Below are 23,264 nucleotides of genomic sequence, written 5' to 3'. Positions count from 1 at the left end.
ATTTGGGACAAAAATGGCAAGATAAAGGGTAAGGACTTGTAATAGTTTCATACCCCAAATCTCACCTCCCAACCTAATTTTAACCTCAGGGTCCAAGCATATGATCAAGTGTACAAGGTTTTATGGGCCGATTAGTCAAAGGATAAGCACCAAGCAATACACCAAATCAGTGTCCAAATATTCTAAGTAACAGGCCCTTGGGACACAACTGGACTAGATAGTTCAACCAATTGCTCAAAATTCAACCTCAACAACTGCAGTGGGAAAATTTAGTAATATGTCCCTCCCCCTCCACATGCACACACACATATACATAATCAATTAGTGGTACGGGGGCAATTAAGACTGAATTCTAAATCCTACCAATAAAATGACTTTTAAAAGCTTATTATCGTTTGGTATTGTTAAAGTCAGTAAATATAAATCACAGGTTAAGATAGTAAAAAAAAAGAATTTGGTATTTAAAAAAAAAAAACGTGGGGTCAGATAGTTATAAAAGATTATCATGATGACAATGAAGTACATCAGATTTCCAAATTTAGCCTGTGTCTTATCCATATTCAGTGGATTTCTAACAACTGCATCAAACACTTTATTTCAATATTAGATTTTTGAGAAGAGGGGAAAAGTTATTGTTTGGTTTGGTTCAGTTGCATTGAGCTGTTTTTCATGATTGGAAAGACTGTGCATCACATATTGCTACCCCACACCGCTCTGATTGTTTTTTTGGGTTCTAATTGATAGCAAAGTGAAAACGACTTATCTACAGTCAGCAAAATGCTGGTGATTCACTTTCTTTCATTTCCATTCAAAACCCATAAAGAACAAAGGAAAGAAAAGATAGAAAAATTGTGTCATGTTGATGTATGGCAAAACCAAAACAATATTGTAAAGTAAAAAATAATAATAATAATAAATTTAAAAAATTGTATCATAAGATGTCAGGCAAGTAGGAAAAAGTGGAAAAATATTTAAAAATTGGAAAGGAACCAGACTATATCACATGAGAAGAGTGGAGGGGAAATTTTTCACATCCAAAAACAAAAAGGAAGAATAAAAGATAAGAGAAATATGAAATAAGACAATAAAACAGAAGAAAAGCACATAGAAAACAAAAAGTCAAAACTGGGGAAGAGAGCTCTTAAATAAGTGAAGTGTTTTAAGAGAAAACTTTTAATGATTAAGTGCTTTTACTGTTTCAAACGTCAGAAAAAAAGCATCATCTCTATGATTTTTTTAAAATCTAAACTTGTTCAGATTATTCAAAATAACAATATATAAAGATTTGTTGGTTTTGGTGGTGGTGATAATGGTGGTAGCAGTGACAGTGAGGTTATATTTTCTAAGTGTAGCTAACAGAATATTCTCAAATATGGCAAACAACAGAGACTGGGCTCAAATTCAAAGCCATTTAAATAACGTCTCTGATTTCAATGATGAAATTGGTTAAACCATTATCTCAACTTTATTAATGTCAGTACTTCTTAACATTCTCTTCTACTTGCTACTGAGAACATATAATAAGTTTATATCATTTTACAAGACTAAGATGTTTAATCAATTTCCATTTCATTCTCACACAGCTTACTTTCGGAATTAAGAAAAAAGATAACTTGTCTGTTAATTTAGAAACATGGTTTGATTCTCGAAATCAAATTAATTTGTTCCTTCTTTTCAAAAATTTAATCTTATGACAAAGTCTACTCACTAACCATCATGTTATGAAATAGGAAATTTACTTATTTAATATCTAAATTTCTAAGAAGCCAAGAATCAATGGAGATGGTTCTACTAAAGGTTTTTTTTCCAGAATGCATTCAAAATTACTCATTATCTCAAAATGCACATTTTGACTGAGGTCCTTACTAGTATGAAAAAGTACTTGATCTTCCTGAGGACATATTTCTACCCATATCTTTTCCTTCATCCATCTAAAAGAAAAATGCTAGATCTTTAAAAAAAAAAAAAACAGGCATAAAATATCATAGATCTGAGATTATGTGCCATTTGGGCACTACCAATATCCAAAGAAAGACTGGATCTATAGCTATAGCCTTCTGGGAAATTCTTATTGGTATTTAGTATATATACAAATATTATATATATACAAATATAAAGTAAGTATATAACCACTAAAGCACACAATACACCCATTAATATTTCTTCCTGAAACATGAGGTTTGTTGTTTTGAATGTCTATAAAATATACCTGTATATAGGCCTAAAAGTAAGCTATGTTCTTGAAATCAAAAGGGAAAAAAAGGTCAATTTTACAGAGACTTTTGGTTAGTGTGGTTAATTTATCTAGGTAATCCAGGATCCAATGTAAAGCCTGAATTATTCAGATAGACTGTCTTCGTTGGCCAAGTTGAGTCAATGGTTCTCTGATTCACTTCAAGTGATAAAGAACAATGTCAAGTTGAGTCTATCTAGACTACGCTTCCTGTGCCATAGCAAATTAGCATTTTCAATCAAGTTGAAGGCTAACCACAATTAGACATTTTTGTCATGATGAACAAAATAATTTTTCCAGTTCTAAAGCCACTCTCTAGTTCCACCTGTGATAGACTAGGCAAAGTCCATCTTCCTTGAAATCACCAAAAACATCAAGTCTGATATTTTGGGACGTGGCAATTCTTCTTTGAAACCGATTTTCACAAAGGAATTTTTTCATGCCTTACAAAACAAAATAAGAAGCTTACTTACAGTGAATTCCCCGGTGACTGCATCAAACCCCACATGAATCGTATGTTCAAAGTCTGAAGGAAGAGAGATCTCTGGGCGCTCTTTCTCTTTCTTCTTATTGGCTAAAGGCAAAATGTTAACATGTATTTACTTGGGATAAAGTTTTGGCATCCATAAGTTGTACAGTTAGGTTCATCAAAATAATTACAAAGCTGAATGACAACTGAGACCAATGCAATTATAACAATACTTAACTCCAGAATTTATAATTTTATATAAGTAAGTGGCCGAGAGTTGGACAAAATGTCAGGTCCAAATAATTTACAAATTTCCAAATCCAATTCAAACAAAACTTGTAGTCAAACTGATTTATATCTTTTACCAGTCTAATGATATAATCAACAAGTATCTAGGTAGATTGTATTTAACTGGCTTTGCTGAATCAAATATCACCTACTAAAGAAGAAATTCATTAGACTCAAGTAAAGCTAACCTTTACTATTATAAAGAATGAATAGAAAAGTGCTTAAACTATCTATATGTATTTATCTATAAGTGTTTCTATGTTAAACCATAGCTAAATATCAAGTAACTAGAACTTTTAAAATTTACATGTTTACATTACAAAACATATCTTAACAGATGCTTAGTCTTCTGTCAGTGAGAATATTATTGCAAATCAATAATGTTGCAAGTCTCTCTTTATCATTAAAAATGTTTTAAATCATATCTTACCCAGAACATTGCTAGTAAAAAAAAACAAAAAACAAAAAATAAGAACAAATTGCTGCTTTTTACTGAATTAATTCCAGGTCATTCCTAGACACAAAATTTCATGCAAAGATGGACACGATAAAGGACAGAAATGGTATGGACCTAACAGAAGCATAAGATATTAAGAAGAGGTGGCAAGAATACACAGAAGAACTATACAAAAAGATCTTCATGACCCAGTTAAACACAATGGTGTGATCAGTAACCTAGAGCCAGACATCCTGGAATGCGAAGTCAAGTGGGCCTTAGGAAGCATCACTATGAACAAAGCTAGTGGAAGTGATGGAATTCCAGCTGAGCTGTTTCAAATCCCAAAAGATGATGCTGTGAAAGTGCTGCACTCAATATACTAGCAAATTTGGAAAACTCAACAGTGGCCACAGGACTGGAAAAGATCAGTTTTCATTTCAATCCCAAAGAAAGGCAATGCCAAAGAATGTTCAAACTACCACACAACTGTACTCATCTCACACACTAGCAAAGTAATGCTCAAATTCTCCAAGCCAGGCTTCAGTAATATGTGAACCGTGAACTTCCAGATGTTCAAGCTGGTTTTGGAAAAGGCAGAGGAACCAGAGATCAAATTGCCAACATCCGTTGAATCACTGAAAAAGTGAGAGTTCCAGAAAAACATCTACTTCTGCTTTATTGACTATGCAGATCATAACAAACTGTGGAATATTCTTCAAGAGATGAGAATATCAGACCACCTCACCTGCCTCCTGAGAAATCTGTATTCAGGTCAAGAAGCAATGGTTAGAACCAGATATGGAACAACAGACTGGTTCCAAATCAGGAAAGGAGTACGTCAAGGCTGTATATTGTCACCCTGCTTATTTAACTTATATGCAGAGTACATCATGAGAAATGCTGGGCTGGATGAAGCACAAGCTGGAATCAAGATTGGAGGGAGAAATGTCAAAAACCTCAGATATGCAAATGACACCGCCCTTATGGCAGAAAGTGAAGAACTAAAGAGCCTCTTGATGAAAGTGAAAGAGGAGAGTGAAAAAGTTGGCCTAAAACTCAACATTCAGAAAACTAAGATCATGGCATCTGGTCCCATCACTTCATGGGAAATAGATGGGGAAACAGTGACAGACTTTATTTTGGGGGCTCCAAAATCACTGCAGATGGTGACTTCTGCCATAAAATTAAAAGACACTTGCTCCTTGGAAGAAATGTTATAACCAACCTAGACAGCATATTAAAAAGCAGAGACAAGTCTGTCTAGTCAAGGCTATGGTTTTTCCAGCAGTCACGTATGGATGTGAGAGTTGGACTATAAAGAAAGCTGAGCACCAAAGAATGGTGCTTTTGAACTATGGTGCTTGACAAGACTCTTACGAGTCCCCTGGACAGCAAAGAGATCCAACCTGTCTATCTTAAAGGAAATCAGTCCTGAATATTCATTGGAAGGACTGATGCTGAAGCTGAAACTCCAATACTTTGGCCATCTGATGCAAAGAACTGACTCATTTATAAAGATCCTGATGCTGGGAAAGATTGAAGGTGGGAAGAGAAGGGGACAACAGAGGGTGAGATGGTTGGATGGCATCACTGACTCAATGGACATCAGTTTGAGTAAACTCTGGGAGTTGGTGATGGACAGAGAGGCCTGATATGCTGCAGTCCATGGGGTAGCAAAGAGTCAGACACGACTGAGCAACTGAACTGAACTAGAAACCTCAAACCAATTCCAATATTTTGTAGCTATTTTTCCATGTCCTTATAAATTTTGTCATCAGATCAGATCAGATTAGTCCCTCAGTCGTGTCTGACTCTTTGCGACCCCATGAATCGCAGCATGCCAGGCCTCCCTGTCCATCACCAACTCTCGGAGTTCACCCAGACTCACGTCCATCGAGTCAGTGATGCCATCCAGCCATCTCATCCTCTGTTGTCCCCTTCTCCTCCTGCCCCTAATTCCTCCCAGCATCAGAGTCTTTTCCAATGAGTCAATTCTTCACATGAGGGGGCCAAAGTACTGGAGTTTCAGCTTTAGCATCATTCCTTCCAAAGAAATCCCAGGGCTGATCTCCTTCAGAATGGACTGGTTGGATCTCCTTGCAGTCCAAGGGACTCTCAAGAGTCTTCTCCAACACCACAGTTCAAAAGCATCAATTCATCGGCGCTCAGCCTTCTTCACAGTCCAACTCTCACATCCATACATGACCACTGGAAAAACCATAGCCTTGACTAGCCGGACCCTTGTTGGCAAAGTAATGTCTCTGCTTTTGAATATGCTATCTAGGTACGTCATAACTTTCCTTCCAAGGAGTAAGTGTCTTTTAATTTCATGGCTGCAGTCACCATCTGCAGTGATTTTGGAGCCCAAAAAAATAAAGTCAGACACTGTTTCCACTGTTTCCCCATCTATTTCCCATGAAGTGATGGGACGGGATGCCATGATCTTCGTTTTCTGAATGTTGAGCTTTAAGCCCACTTTTTCACTCTCCACTTTCACCTTCATCCAGAGGCTTTTTAGTTCCTCTTCACTTTCTGCCATCAGGGTGGTATCATCTGCATATCTGAGGTTATTGATATTTCTCCCGGCAATCTTGATTCCAGCTTGTGTTTCTTCCAGTCCAGCATTTCTCATGATGTACTCTGCATATAAATTAAATAAACAGGGTGACAATATACAGCCTTGACGAACTCCTTTTCCTATTTGGATCCAGTCTGTTGTTCCATGTCCAGTTCTAACTGTTCAAAATTATTGTCCTCAAGTAACAGATTTTTAATAGTGACACAATTATGAATAAATAGTTTAATAGTTAATAAGTCAAAAAACTTTAAAGGAATAATCACTGAAGAAATAAATTTGGGAACTGTAATGAAATTAGTCTATATCAAAACGATCCCAGGAGGAAGTTATGGTGGAAACACTGTAAGATGGCATTTATATATCAGCAAATTTGAGTATGTATCTCTGCTATGGCTGCATTTCACAGTCAAAAAAGTAATAACCTAATACTGGGTAAGTCAGCATGAACCAGTTTTGCCCAATTGAAACCAATCAACTTTAGAGCTGTCAGGGTGGCAAATTTAGAACATTCTGGTTCAAACAGATGTTTCCTTGCCCTGAGTTTTAGACAACATTCAATTAACCATAATGGATTACTGGTTCTGTGGGTTGCCCAGGATAAATTTTAAATTCAAAACATTTCATATCCAATGGTCACTCTTATGGCTTCTTTTCTCTTTTGACTCTCTCACTGCTCCCTTTCGCCAGCCAGAGGACAGAGATATGGGACACAAATATGGAAATTCAAGAAGTAAGAGGATTAAGATACAAGATTAGGAAAGAAAGGTTGAGGCGGTCGGGGGGAGTGGGTGAGGGGGATAAGGGTCACTCAAAGTTTTTGCCTGGCCATAGAACACATTTAGGACTCATTTTGAAAAGTATATATGTGCCATCTAAATTCAACTCGGTATAGATTTCACATTTACAGTGAATCTATTTTATTGACTATCATTTTAACTGAACAATGAAGATTAGCATTTTCTGTAGGTACTTCTACTTCCCTTGCATGTTTATAGACCATAACTACCACTTATAATTGTTCAACTACCACTTTTACTTGTCCAGAAAGGCAAACAAAACACTCAGCTTTCTTTTCTAGCCAGTCCGCTGATCACCACTGATCACCCCGCTACTCCTGTAATCATTTTCTTATTTTCCTCTTTCCTGATCTCCCATTCACGTTGAACATAGCTAACCACCTCTCTTTCTGTTTCCTTGACAATGTGGTCTGATCCTCCTCCTCCCTAAGTGATCATTCTTTGTTTGATGGGCATTTCTTATTCTGCCTTTCCTTTCCTAGCACAGTCTTTGGCATTCATTTCTCTTGGATGGCATTCACTCCCAGATACTAACTCATGTTGGGTAGTTTCCTAATCTGTGGTTGGCAGGGGTAGATATAGATTTTGTGGGTACAAAGACTTTATGTGATTTGAGAGGAATATTCCCTTTAAGTAAAAACAATACAAAAATGGTAGGACTCCTTCAAGAGCCTTGGAAGAATCCCAAGTGAGAAACTCTGAAGAAGCAGCTGTATTTACTTCACAGTAAATCTACTGGTAGTTGGTGACCATTCTGGTATCAAAGACCATTATGAAATATCTAAAGAAAGCTGTGGTACTTCTGTCTACAAAATTGGATTATACACACATATACACACTTCTGAATATAACTTCAGAGGCTCAATATTTCCCTAGGATCCAGGTTAAGAACCCCTAGCTTAGGCTATATCTTTAATCATGATATCAACTTGCATTCATGATCTCTCTTGCCAGCAAATAGGCTCTCCCTATTTCTCCATTAGCAATGACAGCACAACTGAAGCATGTTGACTGAGATGTAAATAAATGTTAGTTGCTCAGTCGTGCCCGACTCTTTGCGACCCCATGGACTGCAGCCCACATGGCTCCTCTGTCCATGAGATTTTCCAGGCAAGGATACTTGAGTGGGTTGCCATTTCCTTCTCCAGGGGATCTTCCCAACCCTGATATCGAACTCATGTCTCCTGCACTGCTGGCAGATTCTTTACCAATTGAGCTACAAGGAAAGTTCCACTACTTAAGTTGAATGACGAGAATCAGCTTAATGGTGTCTCCCTAAGGCCAGCTGATTGCCAGTCCCTTACCAGCCTAATTATGCCATTCTCATCATGTAGCACTAATTATAAGAGGCAGGACATCCAAACTGCTCCTCCTTCAGTGTCCATATTCTCAGTGAAATGATAACCACTCACTGCCCAGATCAGAGAAGGATTAAGGCTTTGGACTCCTCCTCTTTGGGAGACTCTAAGCAATGAAAAGATTATGACTCTCTCTCTCAAATAAAAACAATCCTACTTCATTAAAAAGGTAAGGAAGCCACAAAAGTTCTGATGTTCCTATGATGATTAACTTGTCTAACTACTGTATATCCCAAACCAAACTGTTTTCACATTTTAGGTGCCCTAATTTGCTGGGTCTTAGACACATGCTTACTCTGGCTATTGGGTATTCCAATACTGGCCCAACTGCCCAATTCTAAATTTGGGAGCTTCTTTGACTCCTTCATTAATTCAATCTTAATCAGTCATCACGTTCTAACTCATTTTGGATCCATCTTCGTTCTTTCATCTCCACAAATCATCATCATCTTAGTCCAAGGCACCAGCATTTTTCACCAGGTCTTATTATCTCCAATTTTGCCCTCTGTGATTCATTACTCTGTGGCCAGAATAACCTTTTGGAATATACGTATCTGACCACATTCCTGCCTTTAAGACCCTGCATTATCCAGATATTCAAAGATCATGCACCCTAGCATGTGAGCCAAGGGCCTGCATGATCTGCCCCCAGCTTACCTCTCCACTGTCTATTCTTGCTGTGGCCCCCACTGTTCCTTATCCATTTCATACTCCCTCAACTGCCAGCTTCTCTCTTACTGCCAAGCTTTTATACGAGCTAGGCTGAGGCCTGGAAAGCCTGACTTCTTACCACACGCCTCTGCTTTGTGTGATCAACTCCCATTAATCCTTACTCTTGAAGGCTCACTCTAGCATTCTCTCTCCTTTGGCAAGACTTTTCCTGTCTTCCTTCTGCAGACAAAGTTAAATTCCCTTCTCTTCCTGCTCCCATAGAGTGACCCAGTGTATACTCTGAGCTTGGCCCTGATTAACACTGCATTTTCATTTTTTCTTTACATACCTATCTCTGTAGCTAAAATTTGAGACACTTGACAGCAGAGACTGTATCTTACTCATTCTCACATTTCCTAGCACACAGCTTACGTCTGCACACGTAGTCACTAGCATTTAGAGAATATTTACCACGTGCAGAGTGTTTCTAGGGTTATCTCATTTAATTTCAACCACAATTTTATAAGGCAGAGCTGCTCAGCTGGTAAAGAATCCACCTGCCAATGCAGGAGACACAAGAGAGGCAGGTTCAATCCCTGGGTTGGGAAGATCCCCTGGAGAAGTAAATGGCAACCCACTCCAGTATTCTTGCCTGGAAAATTCCATAGACAGAGGAGCCTGGCAGGCTACAGTCCATGGGGTCACAAAGAGTTGGATATGACTTAGTGAGCATGCACTCACACACACACACACACACATTGTTGTACAGATGAAGAAAGTGAGACTCAATGAAGTTAAACTACATATGCAGGATTCAAAAGCTGACAGAGCCAGGATTTGAATCCAGGTCCCAGCTGTGTCCACAGAACCTAAGTTCTTAATAGTTGCACTGTTTATTATCCAGGCTTTCCTGGTGCCTCAGAAGGTAAAATAATCTTCCTGCAATGCAGGAGACCAGGTTCAATTCCTGGGTTGGGAACATCCTCTGGAGAGGGAAATGGCAACCCACTTCAGTATTCTTGCCTGGAGAATCCCCATGGACAGAGAAGCCTGGTGGGCTACAGTCCATGGGGTCGCAAAAGTCGGACATGACTGAGCAACTTCCACATTTATTATCCAGTAGCATTAAAAAAATCAATAGATTTGAGCCTAATCTTCAGCAAATGTTCAATGACTGGATCCTAAGTAAGAAATTTTTTCTTTCTTTTTATTTTAAGGAATACTAAAAATGTCTGTATCTCCTCTAGAGAATTCTCAGAGAATTTGTTGTTTACATTAAGACTCAGCCTAACCTGAATCCTGGGCTCATGAGATGCAGTCTGTTCAGCTCTGGATTGATATTTGCAGAGAGCAGAAGCACAAAGAAGAAGCACCACTTTGTAAGACTATCAACCATATTCTATCAGAACCTAGAACAAAGGTCACAAATTGGTGACTAGACCACAAATTACAAATGGTGTTTAGTACTGGGACCTTCTGCATGTGTATGGGTTCTGGCTGTAACTCCAGGGGTCAGCTAGTCTCTCCAGAGTCTTTCATCTTGACATCTTTCTCCATCCCCCTACATTTTAAAGGAGAAGTCATCTGTCATCTCCTATATTCTTCACTCCAATGTTTTGCATTTCCTCTAGTGACTAGGGCTTACTCCATTAAAATCCCTCTACACCTTCACTCCAACCTCTTTGTTAAAGGCACTGTTTACTTCCTGCCTTAGGTTCTCAAACCTCACTATGCATCACTTTTGTGTGGGAAACTTCAAAAAAGTCAGAGAGTGAGTGAGTGAGAGAGAGAGAGAGTTGGAGGGGTGGTAGAGAGAGATTTCAGAGCCCTACTGCTAGAGATTCAGATTTACTCTGGGGTTGTCCCCAGAATCGTTGATTTTTAAAGGCCCTCCAGTATTTCCTTAAGCAGCTGGGGTTGAGAAAAATCATTTTAAACCCTGCTATCCAACGAAGGTATCACTTTCTCAGATTATCCTTGATGGACGCTGATCATTCTTCCCCATTCCATGTCTTTAGGCCTAGGGCAATGCAGAAGGGCAGAGTTGCCTCATTTTTATTCCAAATTGTTTGAGATAAGTAATTCTGCACTTGTCTACAAAGACCCCTCCTTTGAGGTCACTGCCATTTAGTTCTCCTGGCCAAGTCCCCTTTATTATTGACTTGGGCTCCCAATATTCTTTCCAACACTCAGTGCTGCCATCTTGCTGTTAAACATAATATACAAATGGGCACCTCTGTCACACACACCCTCACCTTTTAAGTCCTTGATGCCCCTCAGCTTTAATGAACTTCATCTCCTTTCCACTCCTTCAATCCATTCCCATGGCCACCATTACACGAGTAGTTCTTAACCAGGGCTGCTCATCAGAATAACCTGTAGAGTTTCACAAAAATCCAAATATCTTGGGCCCACTCAGAACCTACCCTATCAGAATTTCTGAAAGGGAGGCCTGGGCAAATGATGTTTTGAAGCGCCACAGATGATGTGCAGAGTGGAGAATCACAGCTATGTCAGGCCTTTTCATTATCCAGAATGACCCTTTCTCTGTAATATTCTCTCAGATAACTCTGTTATCTTATTCTCTGGGCCCAGCTTTCTCACTCTTTCATGTCATTACTCCTATTTTACTTATTCTTTGATTTCAACAAAACCTCCAATCCCTGGACCCTTCCATTTTTAGCCAACTTCTCAGCTTCTTCCTGGCCTGGACTCTACAGTACATCATTTAAACTGCCCTTAACCCACTGCCCTGGAAACTATGCTACTTTGACCTCCTCTTTCAACTCTTCAACAAAACCTTACCCTGATCGAACCTAGCCATGAAACATCCATTTCCATACCGAGGCTGGTAAAGTTGTTGGGGGAAAAAATCACAACCATGTAGACTGGTGCTGGACCAGAGCTGGGTCATCAGTGGTGCTTGCAACACCCTTCTTGGCCCTGGCCAACTTCCTTTCCCACTCCTCTTAGGGAATACTCTAGAATTTCACCACTTCACTCAAACTTCTGCTTCATTCTCTCCTCTACTTTCAGCATAAGAAATTCCTTCTACTTCACTGAAAAAAACAGAGGCCATGAGTTTAGAACTCCTTTGACTTCACTTCCTGTCCCACTCCTAGGAATGTATCTCCATTAGTAACATCTCCCTTCACATCTTACTGGAACACTGTCCTATCCTTCTACCTGAGGTTTATACCCTCACTGGTGCTCCACTGTTCCTGTCCCTCTCATTTCTCCATGGCGGGAGGCGGGGGGCGGGGGTGTCTCACTCCATTTATTCAGTCTCTCCCTCTCTACTGACACTTCCTATCTGGCTTTAAAAGTACATGCTGAGATTTCTTTTGTCCTTAAAAATTAAAGCTCCCTGCTACCACATAGCTTTCTTCAGTTGCTATAATCTCTCAACCATTCCTTCTCTAGCTTCAACTTCTTGAAAAGGCAATCTAGACTTCCTTAACCCTCACTCTTCAAACCACTGAAATGAATCTGAGGTCCCAAACTGATCTCCTCCCTGAGATAGCCATTTTTCAGTCCTCACAGCCACTGACTTCACAGTCAAAACTGACATGCGGACTATGATCTTCATGAAACTAACGTCTCCTCACCATCTTTCACACAATTCTTTCCTAGAGTCTATTCGTACATTTCTGGGTCTTCTGTAGACTTTAACTAGTAGTCCCCAGGAGCTGTCCTAGGTCCTCATCTCTTATCATCAACACACTTTTCCCTTAGGTCACTTCATCTACTTGTGTGGTTTCAATTACTGTCTACTTTTGAGACTCCCCACGTGGATCTCCTCTGACCCCATGGAGTTAACCGCCTATTGAACACCTTTATTTGGCTGCCTCACAACCCCCTCACTTGAAATATTTTCAAAAGAAAACAAATTCTCAACTGCCTTTCCCCATCTACAAGAAGAAACTACAGTTCCTCTTGTGTTCCCTACCTCACTCTCTTTAGCTTCTCCTGTCACCATCTGATTAGTTGTCTGCATGCTATGCATGCTCAGCCAGTCATGTCCGACTCTCTGTGACCTCATGGATTGTAGCCCACCAGGCTCCTCTCTGTCCATGGCATTCTCCAGGCAAGAATACTGGAAAGGGTTGCCATGCCCTCCTCCAGGGGATCTTCTTGACCCAAGGATCAAATCTGCATCTCTTGCACCTCCTGCATTGGCAGGCAGATTCTTTACCACTGAACCACCTGGAAAGCCTGATTAGTTACCTAGGTCTTATTAACTCTTCCTCCTAAATGTTCTCTCTGCATTGCTCTCTTTTATTCTTACAATACTGGCCCTTAGGTTAGACCTCTGTGATTTCACACCTGTGTGATTCCCACAGCCTGACTTGTCTTCTTTCATGATGCCCCCATCCTCTGCACCATCCACATTCATTCTTCTCCTGTGGCTACAGTGATATTTTGAAACACAAATCTGATATTATTTCCCTGCTTCAGTGTTGGCCCACTGCCTTCAGAATCATATCCAAAGCCCTTTTGTATGCCTTAGTATGACATATATAAACCCTCTGGAACCCAATCCCCAATTACCTTCACAGCTCCATCTCCCACCCTTCCCCTTAGCACTCTATGCACTAGTTATGCTGAACTACCTGTAGTTATAGTCAAAGAAACTCAACTAATATTATGTCATGCTTACTGCCTTCATAATTCTGTTCCTTGTATCTTAAATCCCACCTAACTCATACATAGCTGGCTCTATTCCTTCTTTAAGACTCACCTCAGTTGAGTGGTCCCCTCCTCCAGGAAGCCTCCCCTAACTGCTCCTTCCCTCAGTCTTCAATAGACACCCCTCCTCAGTGCTTACTTCTCTATTGCACTTACCATGCTAAACTCTACTCACTCACTGACTTGTCTGTGTCCCTCACTAGGCCATCAGTTCCTTCAAGGCAGGAACCGGCACCTACTCACCTCTGTACCCCAACATACCCCAACGCCTGGTGCCTGATTCACTAAATATTTAATGAATAAGCAAATGAAAAAATGAATGGATGAATGAATGACTTTCATTATATGAAATGAGACCCAATATATGGAGACAGGTCACGCCTATTTGCCATTATGTGTTCATGGATGAGGAGACACTTATCCAGTTTCCCCAAGAAGGCTGGAGGGGTGGGAGGGTATGTTTTAGAGCTGCACTGGGTGGTGATGGCAGTGTTGCTGTTTTCCCCAACACTGGGGATGACCCTGTACTCATTCAGGCACACCTCTTGCCAGGTGCCACTTTAGGGTCAAAAGCATATATTGGTAACTCAGTTGTGCTGGGTTCAAGGTACAGCAAAGCAACAAATACTCCCCTGGACAAAATCCCAGGGCAGTGCTATGCTTGCCTTCAGAAAGCATTTTATAAAACTGTCACCTGAGTCGTCTTTGTTGTAGGAGTTCCATTTGTCATCTTCCCCTAAAATTCCTGGAAGTTGTTTTGGACCTTCTCATTGGATGTCATGGTCACATGCAGAATTATTTTTTAGAACACTATCTAGCTCCTTCAAAGCAGAGCATGAAGGAAAAGAAAAGGAATAACAGAGGACAGACAGAGAGAAACACTTTCCTATATAAATTTGGCCTAAAAGCATAGGACAATCATTATTTTTAGAAAAGCAATGGAAAGCATGCAAAATTACAATGTATGGCACAAGAAAAAAGTGACATTGAAAGCCATAATAATACAGAAAGATAAAAAAACAACAAAATATTATATAAAACATTTTTTAAATGCAGAAACAATTTTTCCAAAGGGGGGGAAAAGACCACAGAGGCTGACTAGTTCTAAACAGCAACATTTCACAACCTTGCTTCTGAGGAACAATGCTTGCTATGGTCCCAGCCCCCTTTCCTCGGAACCAGTCAGTGGGTCAATTAACCAGTAGACTTGGAATTGTGGATCAGTGCAGTGACAGATTGTACTGGGTGACTCACTGGGAACCTAAGGAATGTTCTAAATGTGTGATCTCATTGGGGAAATAAGCTTAACAAACATGAAACAGTTTGACAGAAGACAACAAAATTCTGTAAAGCAATCATCCTTCAATTAAAAAAATAAATAAATTAAAAAAAAAAAAAAGAAACAGAGACCGATAGTACCAGACTAAAGAAAATTTGGTGCTAAGTTGGGAAGAACAGAGTATAAAGCCTGTTGTATGTCCAAAGAAAAGAAGATCAGAGAACTCTGTGGTGGAGAGTGAGGGCTTGCTGGAGAGGAAGGAGAGTTTGAGAGATGGGTCTTAAAGAAGGGGTAGGCAGGAAAGGTAAGGCGTCTCAAGTAGGAAAAATAGGAAAAGCAGAGCTTGGACATTGGAATATCTATAGCACACTGATGAGGAACTGAGAAGAAAGAAGAGTAAATGGATCAGATATAGTCTTAGAAATTAGGAAGAAAGAAGAAATTGGACAGTCATAAAGAGTGTGCTTGGAACGGCTTTTGAGCAGATGGATGTGATGATGAAAAAGGTGTCTACTGTAAGACAAACCAGGTAGCTTTGTGCTACTCAGTACACATGGGATGATGGGGGCAGGCTTCAAAATGGCTGTTCTTTCACACAGGCTGAGGAAGAAAATAAATGGTGGGGATGGAATCGGAAGATCCATCTGCCACTGCATCTATTGCCTTGGAGATCACCTGCTGGGCATTTTCTACATAAACTGCGTGTGTGTATGTGTGTGTGTGTCTGATTTCTGCACCTAAATCAAAAATGACCTGAGGACAGAGAACCTTGTCTTACAGGTAGGATCCCCCCACCACCCTCAGCACAGAGAGACACATAAAAAACAGACACCAATCTTTCCTGAGTAAAATATGTAAGTAAACTGCAAAAGATGCTCCAGGTAAGCCTATATTGACATCCAATTCTGTTCTATCTCATTTTTAAACTGAGGTAGCTAATAAACTAGCTCCGGGCTCAAATTCAGCATGCAGCTCAGATTTAATTGGCTGGTTGCACACAGATCTCTATCACGTGATTTTCCATTAAGCTCATTTGAGACAAAGGAGGTCTAATAACATATTTCACTAGGAGGCTTGCACTGGATTTGCAGCCCTCCTAGAACGGTCGCTTGTCCTACAACCCCTAGCTTGACACTAGAAGCCCTCTTCTGCTCCCTCCACCTAGGAGCAATCTGTACTCAGTGTTGTGTGTTCCTGAAGCCAAATAACTTGTGTGGACAGAGAGGTCATTTCTGGCAGGGGTAGTACAGGTGGCTGGGTTAGAGATGCATCATATTAAAATGCTTGTTTTTCACTTCAACATTTCTGAGCTTTGCCCTAGGAATGCCATGTTAGAAGGATAGAGAAATATTTTCAAAGGGCCACCCATCTCCTATGGGTGACAACCTTTACTTTTCCTAAGAGACAATCTTTAGTGACTTGGTCACTCCTTAGCTGGATGAGAGACACTTTTAGTGGTTCGATCATTTTCTCTATTTCACTAAGAGGCTGCTAGTCAATGGCTCACAAAAATCATGTATAAAATGTTACCCTTGTGGTCTTTCAAGAATTAGAATGCCTTAGTGTCTGCTTAACTACCAGGAAAGTAAGTTAAGTACTGCAGTTGGTGCTTTAATTTAAAAAAATGCCATTTTGCTCCATCCCCTGTTTTGTGGGTCACTGAGCACCCTGAGCCATAAACCTCCCTCTCTCCCAAGGGAAACCTTTTGCAGCCTTATTCTTGGATAAGACTAAGTATCCCAGAACAATTCTTTCTAAAGCAACAGAGCAGCCTTGCAGGTGGTTTCGAAGAGGCGAGTGCTCAAATAACAATATTTGTTATTGATAGTTTCAACATTGTTAATCAGCTACACTCCAATATAAAATAAAAAGTTAAAAAAAAGGAAGTGAGTGCTCATTGTGAGGACAATAGTTCCAGAGGGACTGATTTATGCAAAGACGGTTCTAGTTTTTGGCCGTTCTGCTCTATAAACAAACATCCTGTTGGAGAACATATTATGAGAGGGGACCCACAGGAATGTCTCACCTCCTGGATTCATGAAATGCACATTTTCCCTTACACAGGAGAGAGACCAGTTATCTAGTTTTCCTTTATTTATTTATTTATTTATTTATTTTTGGTAGAAAGAATGACATTTTGTGGGCCTTCAAATTTATTTTTCCCATTGGAAATACCTGAAAGTACTATGTGGTAACTACAATGGAAAATTAGGCCTAAAAATAGATTGAATTCTTTGCTCTAAGTATTTAAAGCAAGGTGGGTAAATGATTTAAAAAGAGGTTCTACATAACAGATATATTTCTGGCTTAAACCTAGCATCCTGGGCAAAATACACACTGATTGAGCAGAAAAGGAAACTAATGTTTAGTAAGTGAGGGAAAGGGCCCAAACCCTTAAACATTGGATTATGAATGAATCTAAAGGGAGGAAGGACAGGCGACTCTATATAGTTCTTTAATATTTTAATTATAAAGTATAAGATATTTTTGTAATAGAGAGTTAAAGGATGGAAAAATATAACACAGGAATCAAGGAAAAATAATTAACAATGTTCTTTTTTTAAACAAAGGCTGTTTCCTTCTGCTAGCAAGTTATGCCCTCAGGAGGAGTAACTTGTAAAAAGGTATGACTACAGTTGTAACTGTTGAATGAAAAAATAGATTAGATGCTCTTAGGTTTTACTTGCTTCCATAAAAATTCCATTTTTGATATTTCACTGGCCCCAAACCTATTTTTAAAACACATTAGTTGACTCTCTTTTTATGACAAGCAGTATCATAATCAATCACTGAACCAGGAGTCGGGATCTTAAATTCTAGGCCAGCCTCACTTTGTAACCAGTAGTGGGGAAGCTTTGTGAAAGTCAGTTAACCTCTCTAAACTTCTGCCTTCCTTCGTAAAATGGATAAACCTTGCCTTCATCACAGGAGGTTTGAAGGAGGTGATTGATATGAAAGTTCACCAAATACTATAACTCTACAACTGCCATCCAAAAGACATCATCTCACTAGGAATATACATACATATTAACAGGGTGACTGTTTTTGCTGGAAAATTAAGGAATCATGTCACCATCTAAACCCAGCACTTCCCATCTACTGAATGATGACCTTTCAAACATAACTACCAAGAAAGGAGATTAAATTGGGCTATCATAAACAGTCACTGCTTTTATGTCTTTTGTTATATTAGCAAACCCCAGATGTATATAGCTGGGAAGGCCCATAGGGGAAGGTTCATTCTCCTGTCTTCAAGTAGAATGTGCTAAAGCCATTAGACTCCATCCTCCAATAAAGAACCTAGAAAATTTCAACCTTAGTAATTGATAATACTTAATCGGCATATCTGGAATTTCTTTACGGCTAGTTGCATTCCCTCTGGTGGAATAGTAAGTCCACTTCCCCCTGTCAGCTCTTCAGTGTCTATGAAAAACAATATATGTTCTCTATAAAATCGGCAGCCTTTAATGCATAGATAAAAACTCAAAGTGGTACCTGATTCTGCAAGAGTAGCTATAAGCCCAATTCAAAAGTGGCATGTTCCATGAGGATGATAGGGAAAAGGAAATGATGGTCCCATGTGAGCCCTTCTAGTGACCCCCCACTCACATACAGACAGCCGTCAACTTCAGTGGTATCATCTTCAAAAGCTTGCAGCAAAAGTGATCATTCTGGCAAATTATCAGGAACCTGACTCTTACCCATCTTCTTCCAAGGCAACACACACTAGTTTCATTCGCATTTATACCCAATTCACACATGCAACAATTTCAATGGACAATGTTGGAAAACTAAAAGGAAATATGAGGCAATGCCCTTAACCATACACTTCCATTCACATGGATAATTATATAGGGCACAAATAAGTTTGAAGGAGTCGGGGAGGCCTCATTTGTTTTAAGGAGGAAAACAACTTCATATCCCTTAGCTGGTGTCAATTTTAGTCTCCTTGCAACCCTTCATGTTAATGTTTGATGTATCTCTCTTCTGCCTTCCTCTCTTCTCCTCCATTTCCTATATCTTCTGCATCTCTTAATCTCCCCCTCGTACACTCTCTTAATTCCTCATAATTCTCATAACTCTCATAATTCTCCCCCTCATTCCTCTCTTAATTTCTCCCCATTGCTTCTTTCCTTTTTTCTACTTATCTTCTAATCCCGCATTCCATACTTTTTGTTTTTTTTTTTGCATTTGTCTGCTGTCTCTAGTGGGATACCATATTTGTGCTCAACTTCCCTGTTTACTGGCCTTGAAATGGAATCAAAGGCCCTAGTACAGAGTGCATCCTTACCCCACCATTTTCCCATTTCAAACACAGTGGACTTCTATGAGTAAAGGGGGTAATATAGGAGGCTCTTGCCCTGGGGCAGAGCACTGGCCCTGGAGGACAAGCAAGATGCTATGTCCTTCAGACTCCCCAAAGGGCAGAGCAATGACCTCCAAAGAGTACTCTTTGCTGAGCTGTATGGTCTACATTTGAAGAACCAAGAGGTATTGTAAACACTATCCAGGATGTAGTCGTCTCTGACATCTGGCTTTCTGCTACGAAAATCTTCAATTAAGTTAATTGAGACTCCCACTCATTGTTAATGCAAAGAAAATAACCTTGAGCTACTGCAAAATCCCAAAGGGTCTTCAGCATCACTGAAGAAAGATGGCATACTGTTCAGCCTAGTTAGCAAACTAAGAATTTTTTATTGTGAGCAATTAAAGTTAATAATGTCTATTGACCAAAACATGTGAATAACAAGACCATAAAGGATAACTGAATCTTCTTTAATGTTAAACAGTAACAAAAAACATGAAAAAAAGTTTTCTTTCCTTCTGAGTGGCAATAAAAAGGACCGTGTGATAGAGTAGCACAAGCAGAAGGTTTGGAGTTGGAAAGACTCAGGAGATTTCTGGCTTCTGGCATCTGCTGTGTGAGCCTAGGCTGTCTACTTAAATGCTTTGAGCTTAAATGGCCTCACCTGTAAAAGGGGGTAATACAGAGTAGTTATTAGAATTGAAAGAGTCAATACATGTAATGTGCCTGGCACAGGCTTGACACTAGGAACTAATAAGTCAATCGTAGATCACTTTCTATTCGTCCTGATTTGCTTTATCCAACTATCTCCTTGTCTGCTTCCAGGAAGTAGGGGCCTTTACTTCCATCTGCAGGGCTCACCAGCTCCCAAATCTCTGGATTTCTCACAAACAAAATACACATGAACTGTGCTCCCTAAAGACACAGCTCTTCACACAGCATTGCATACCCCCTGAAAGACACCTAAAGCTCTAGTGCAGCACAAGACATGAGACGCACAAGCACGCTTCAGATGACACAGACATCACACAGGACGTGTCCCTTCCGAAGGTAGCCTCACCTGCCTCTTTCCCACATGTTCTTCCTTTAAGAGGAACTATGCCATTTTCAGAATCCTGGGTGATTCACTTGTCTCATTGCCTTTGCCTTACTGTTTTATTTATTCATGTATTTTTTATGGATTTATTCATCCATGTATTTATTCCCCACCATGTTCCATAATGGATATAAGGTGGTTTACAAGAAAGGGATGGGATGGGGAGGGACATGGGAGGGTGGGGTCAGGATGGAGAACACATGTACACCCATGGCTGATTCATGTGACTGTATGGCAAAAACCACCGCAATATTGTAAAGTAATTAGCCTCCAATTAAAATTTTTTTAATTTTTTTAAAAAAGAAAGGTAACAAGGAAAGTGCCCCTGGCTACTTTCACTTAGAAACTGGAGTGGCCCTTGTTGTTACCTGGATGCTAAGCCCCTGGAAAGAAAAGGCACAATTGTTACAGATTTTAAGGCTCCTCCCAACAAAATTCTTAGTTTTCTCTTTCCTTTTTCAGTCAAATCTGAATAGTTTTTTTTATCCATTTGAGAAACCAGCCAAAGATATTTTAGGTAGAGGGAAATGAAAGCAAAGAGGTCTTCCTTTGTTTCCTGATTTCAAGGAATTCACGCCTGAAGTAGTGGGTCTCCAAGTGTGGCCCCTGGACTGGCAATATCTACATCACCTGGAAGCTTGTTAGAAATCCAAATTCTTGGGCCTCAAGCCAGATCAAATAAACATGAAACTCTGAGAGGTGGCAGCAGGCTGTGTCTGAACAAGCTCTCCAGGGTGACTCTGATGTACAATAAATTTTGAAACCCAAAAAAAAGAATACACAAAATACAGTATGATAGCAGCAGAAATTCAAAGTCAATCAAGTGAAAGGAAAACAAAACAAAGATAAGCTCATAAAATGGAGCCTGGATGAAAGCTATACCAAGTGCAAACACACCATAGAGGCCCATTACAGGTGCCAGGCATGGGTCACACATTTGGCACTAAGTTTTCAAGCAGCCAACAAAAGAGAAACCTAATCAGTCTCACACTTCACAGGGTCCATAAAAGAAAAACGAACCTCGTGTTCAGGATATCCTTTTCCTGGTCTAAATTCTGAAAACTTTTCTATGGTGAAGCATCATAATACGGTGGCCAACTGTCCCTCTTACTTTGCTCTAAAACCAAGATTCAGCTCTTGGAAGGCCTCCAACAAAGACAGGTCCTCAACCTGGAAATTATATTTACTGCTTGTTTTTCTTCTACCTGTCTTTTGAAGTTCCATTCGGTCAATGAAATGTAGCAACAAAAGAGATTCCTTAAAACAAACAAACAAACAGAAACCTCTGCTGTCACCAAAGCAAGTATTTTCATTTAACTCAAGAAATAGACAATATGACATTATTTGTGACAGAAATTTGGATAGGATCCCAAATAACCAACAAAATAAATGGTTAAATAAACCATGATGCTACTATATGATGAGATATTCTACACCATCATAAACTGTATTTATGAAAATTTTTTTAAACATAGGGGAAAATGTTCATGATAAAATGTTGAGTGAAAAAGCTGGTGTAAAACTATATATTATGATTTTAACTATATAAAAAACTATATATATATATATATATATATATATAGCTATTAAAAAGTATGGAAAGCAAGCCACTAAATGTTAATATTGTTTCTGAGATTTGTGGATATGAGTGGTTTTTATCTTTTCTATATGTTTGTCTTTATTTTCCAAGTTTTTATTAATAATGACCATTTCCATATGATGAGAAGAACTGGGAGGAAAAATACCAACCCAGTTAATTATCTTTGGCTTGTGAAATTTTGGGTTGATTTTAACTTAAAAAAAAATTCCTATTAACTGACATATAAATTCTAGTTATGGACAAAGTTACTTAAAAAAAGAAACAAGAATTCTAAAACCTAGTTTTTTAGTTGTTTGTAAAGTTCCAGAATGATACAGATATAATAACACCTTACAATTACTTAGCACTTTAAAATTTGACTTTTAATAGCACTCTGATATTGAGAATTACATTTGATTATCAAAAATATTTTGCTAGGTAGGCCATGTCTTGTTATCTTCATTTAACAGGTGATGAAACTGAGGATCAAAAAAACTAAGTGATTAGCCCAAAGTCACAATAATCAGTGGCAGAGCTGGCCTTGACCCTAAGTCTCCAGAACCCAAGTACAGTGCTCTTTCCATTCACTGGAGACTGACTGTGGTATAACCCAAGTCATCACTCACAGGCAGAAACATATAAACAGCAACCCCTCCTTACCTATGAGGGTCAAGTTCCTCAATGACCCTCACCTATACAGGAGAGTTCCACTGAGGAAATTATAATTTTCTGTGATTAAAAAAAAAAAAAATGGCAGGGGAACTGAGGTCACATGTGAACTTTTGAAAGTCCTCATAAATATTTTTTATGCAGTAAAACAAAATAATAACAGTACATTACATAAACAGAATAATGAGAATTGACATAGCTTGAATTAGTTAAAAGTGATAGGCTTGTATAGTTTCCATTTAGAGCCTGAAATGGTTTCCAGAGGTGATAAGGATGTACCCACTCATGGCAGTGGAAATTTGGGGTGATGGTGAAGCAACAAACAGAGGTGGACTGTTAGTTCAAATCATGGATCTTCATGCTCCAGAGTCTTCATCTAAGTCTGATCCTGAGATTAAAACAACTCGACTGGGGCTTTAGCCCTAACAAGCAAGTGAATTTCAGTGAAATGACTTAACAACTTTGGCTCTTCAAGATGCTTTCTGTCTTCTCAAGTCTTTTTCTGAAGACACCATAGCACATTTGCATAGAGTGCAAATCTTTAGCTCAAAAGAATGAAAATTCATTCTTTTTTATGGCCAAGTAATATTCCACTGTGTAAACGTACCACATATTCTTTATCCATTCATCGATGGACATCTAGGTTGCTTCCACATTCTGGCTGTTGTAAATAATGCTGCAATGAAGTTTGTCTGAAGGCAGCTTATTTGCTGTCTGGCACAGATATTTAAACGACACTACTTAATGATTTAGGCTCTTCTGAGGTTGCTTTCTTCTGAACATGGTGTTGTAAAAAAAAGACTCCACCTCTTCATAAATTCAATTAAATCACT

At 39.2% G+C, this 23,264-nt stretch overlaps 1 protein-coding gene across 9 annotated transcripts in view; it reads right to left on the bottom strand.

Annotated features, from left to right (window-relative positions):
• Positions 1–23,264, bottom strand: part of PAK3 (p21 (RAC1) activated kinase 3) — a 291,829-nt gene that overhangs the window by 75,605 nt on the left and 192,960 nt on the right. For all 9 annotated transcript variants that reach the window (XM_061409486.1, XM_061409488.1, XM_061409479.1 and 6 more), the window contains one exon: positions 2,707–2,807. In XM_061409486.1, the coding sequence (XP_061265470.1) occupies positions 2,707–2,807 (101 nt within the window). The remainder of the gene's footprint in view (positions 1–2,706; positions 2,808–23,264) is intronic.

The sequence above is a fragment of the Bos javanicus genome, chromosome X (assembly GCF_032452875.1).
Source record: "Bos javanicus breed banteng chromosome X, ARS-OSU_banteng_1.0, whole genome shotgun sequence".
In the NCBI taxonomy this organism is placed as follows: Eukaryota; Metazoa; Chordata; class Mammalia; order Artiodactyla; family Bovidae; genus Bos; species Bos javanicus.
The sequence above is the reverse complement of the archived record's forward strand: the minus strand, read 5'-3'. Positions and strand labels throughout refer to the sequence as shown.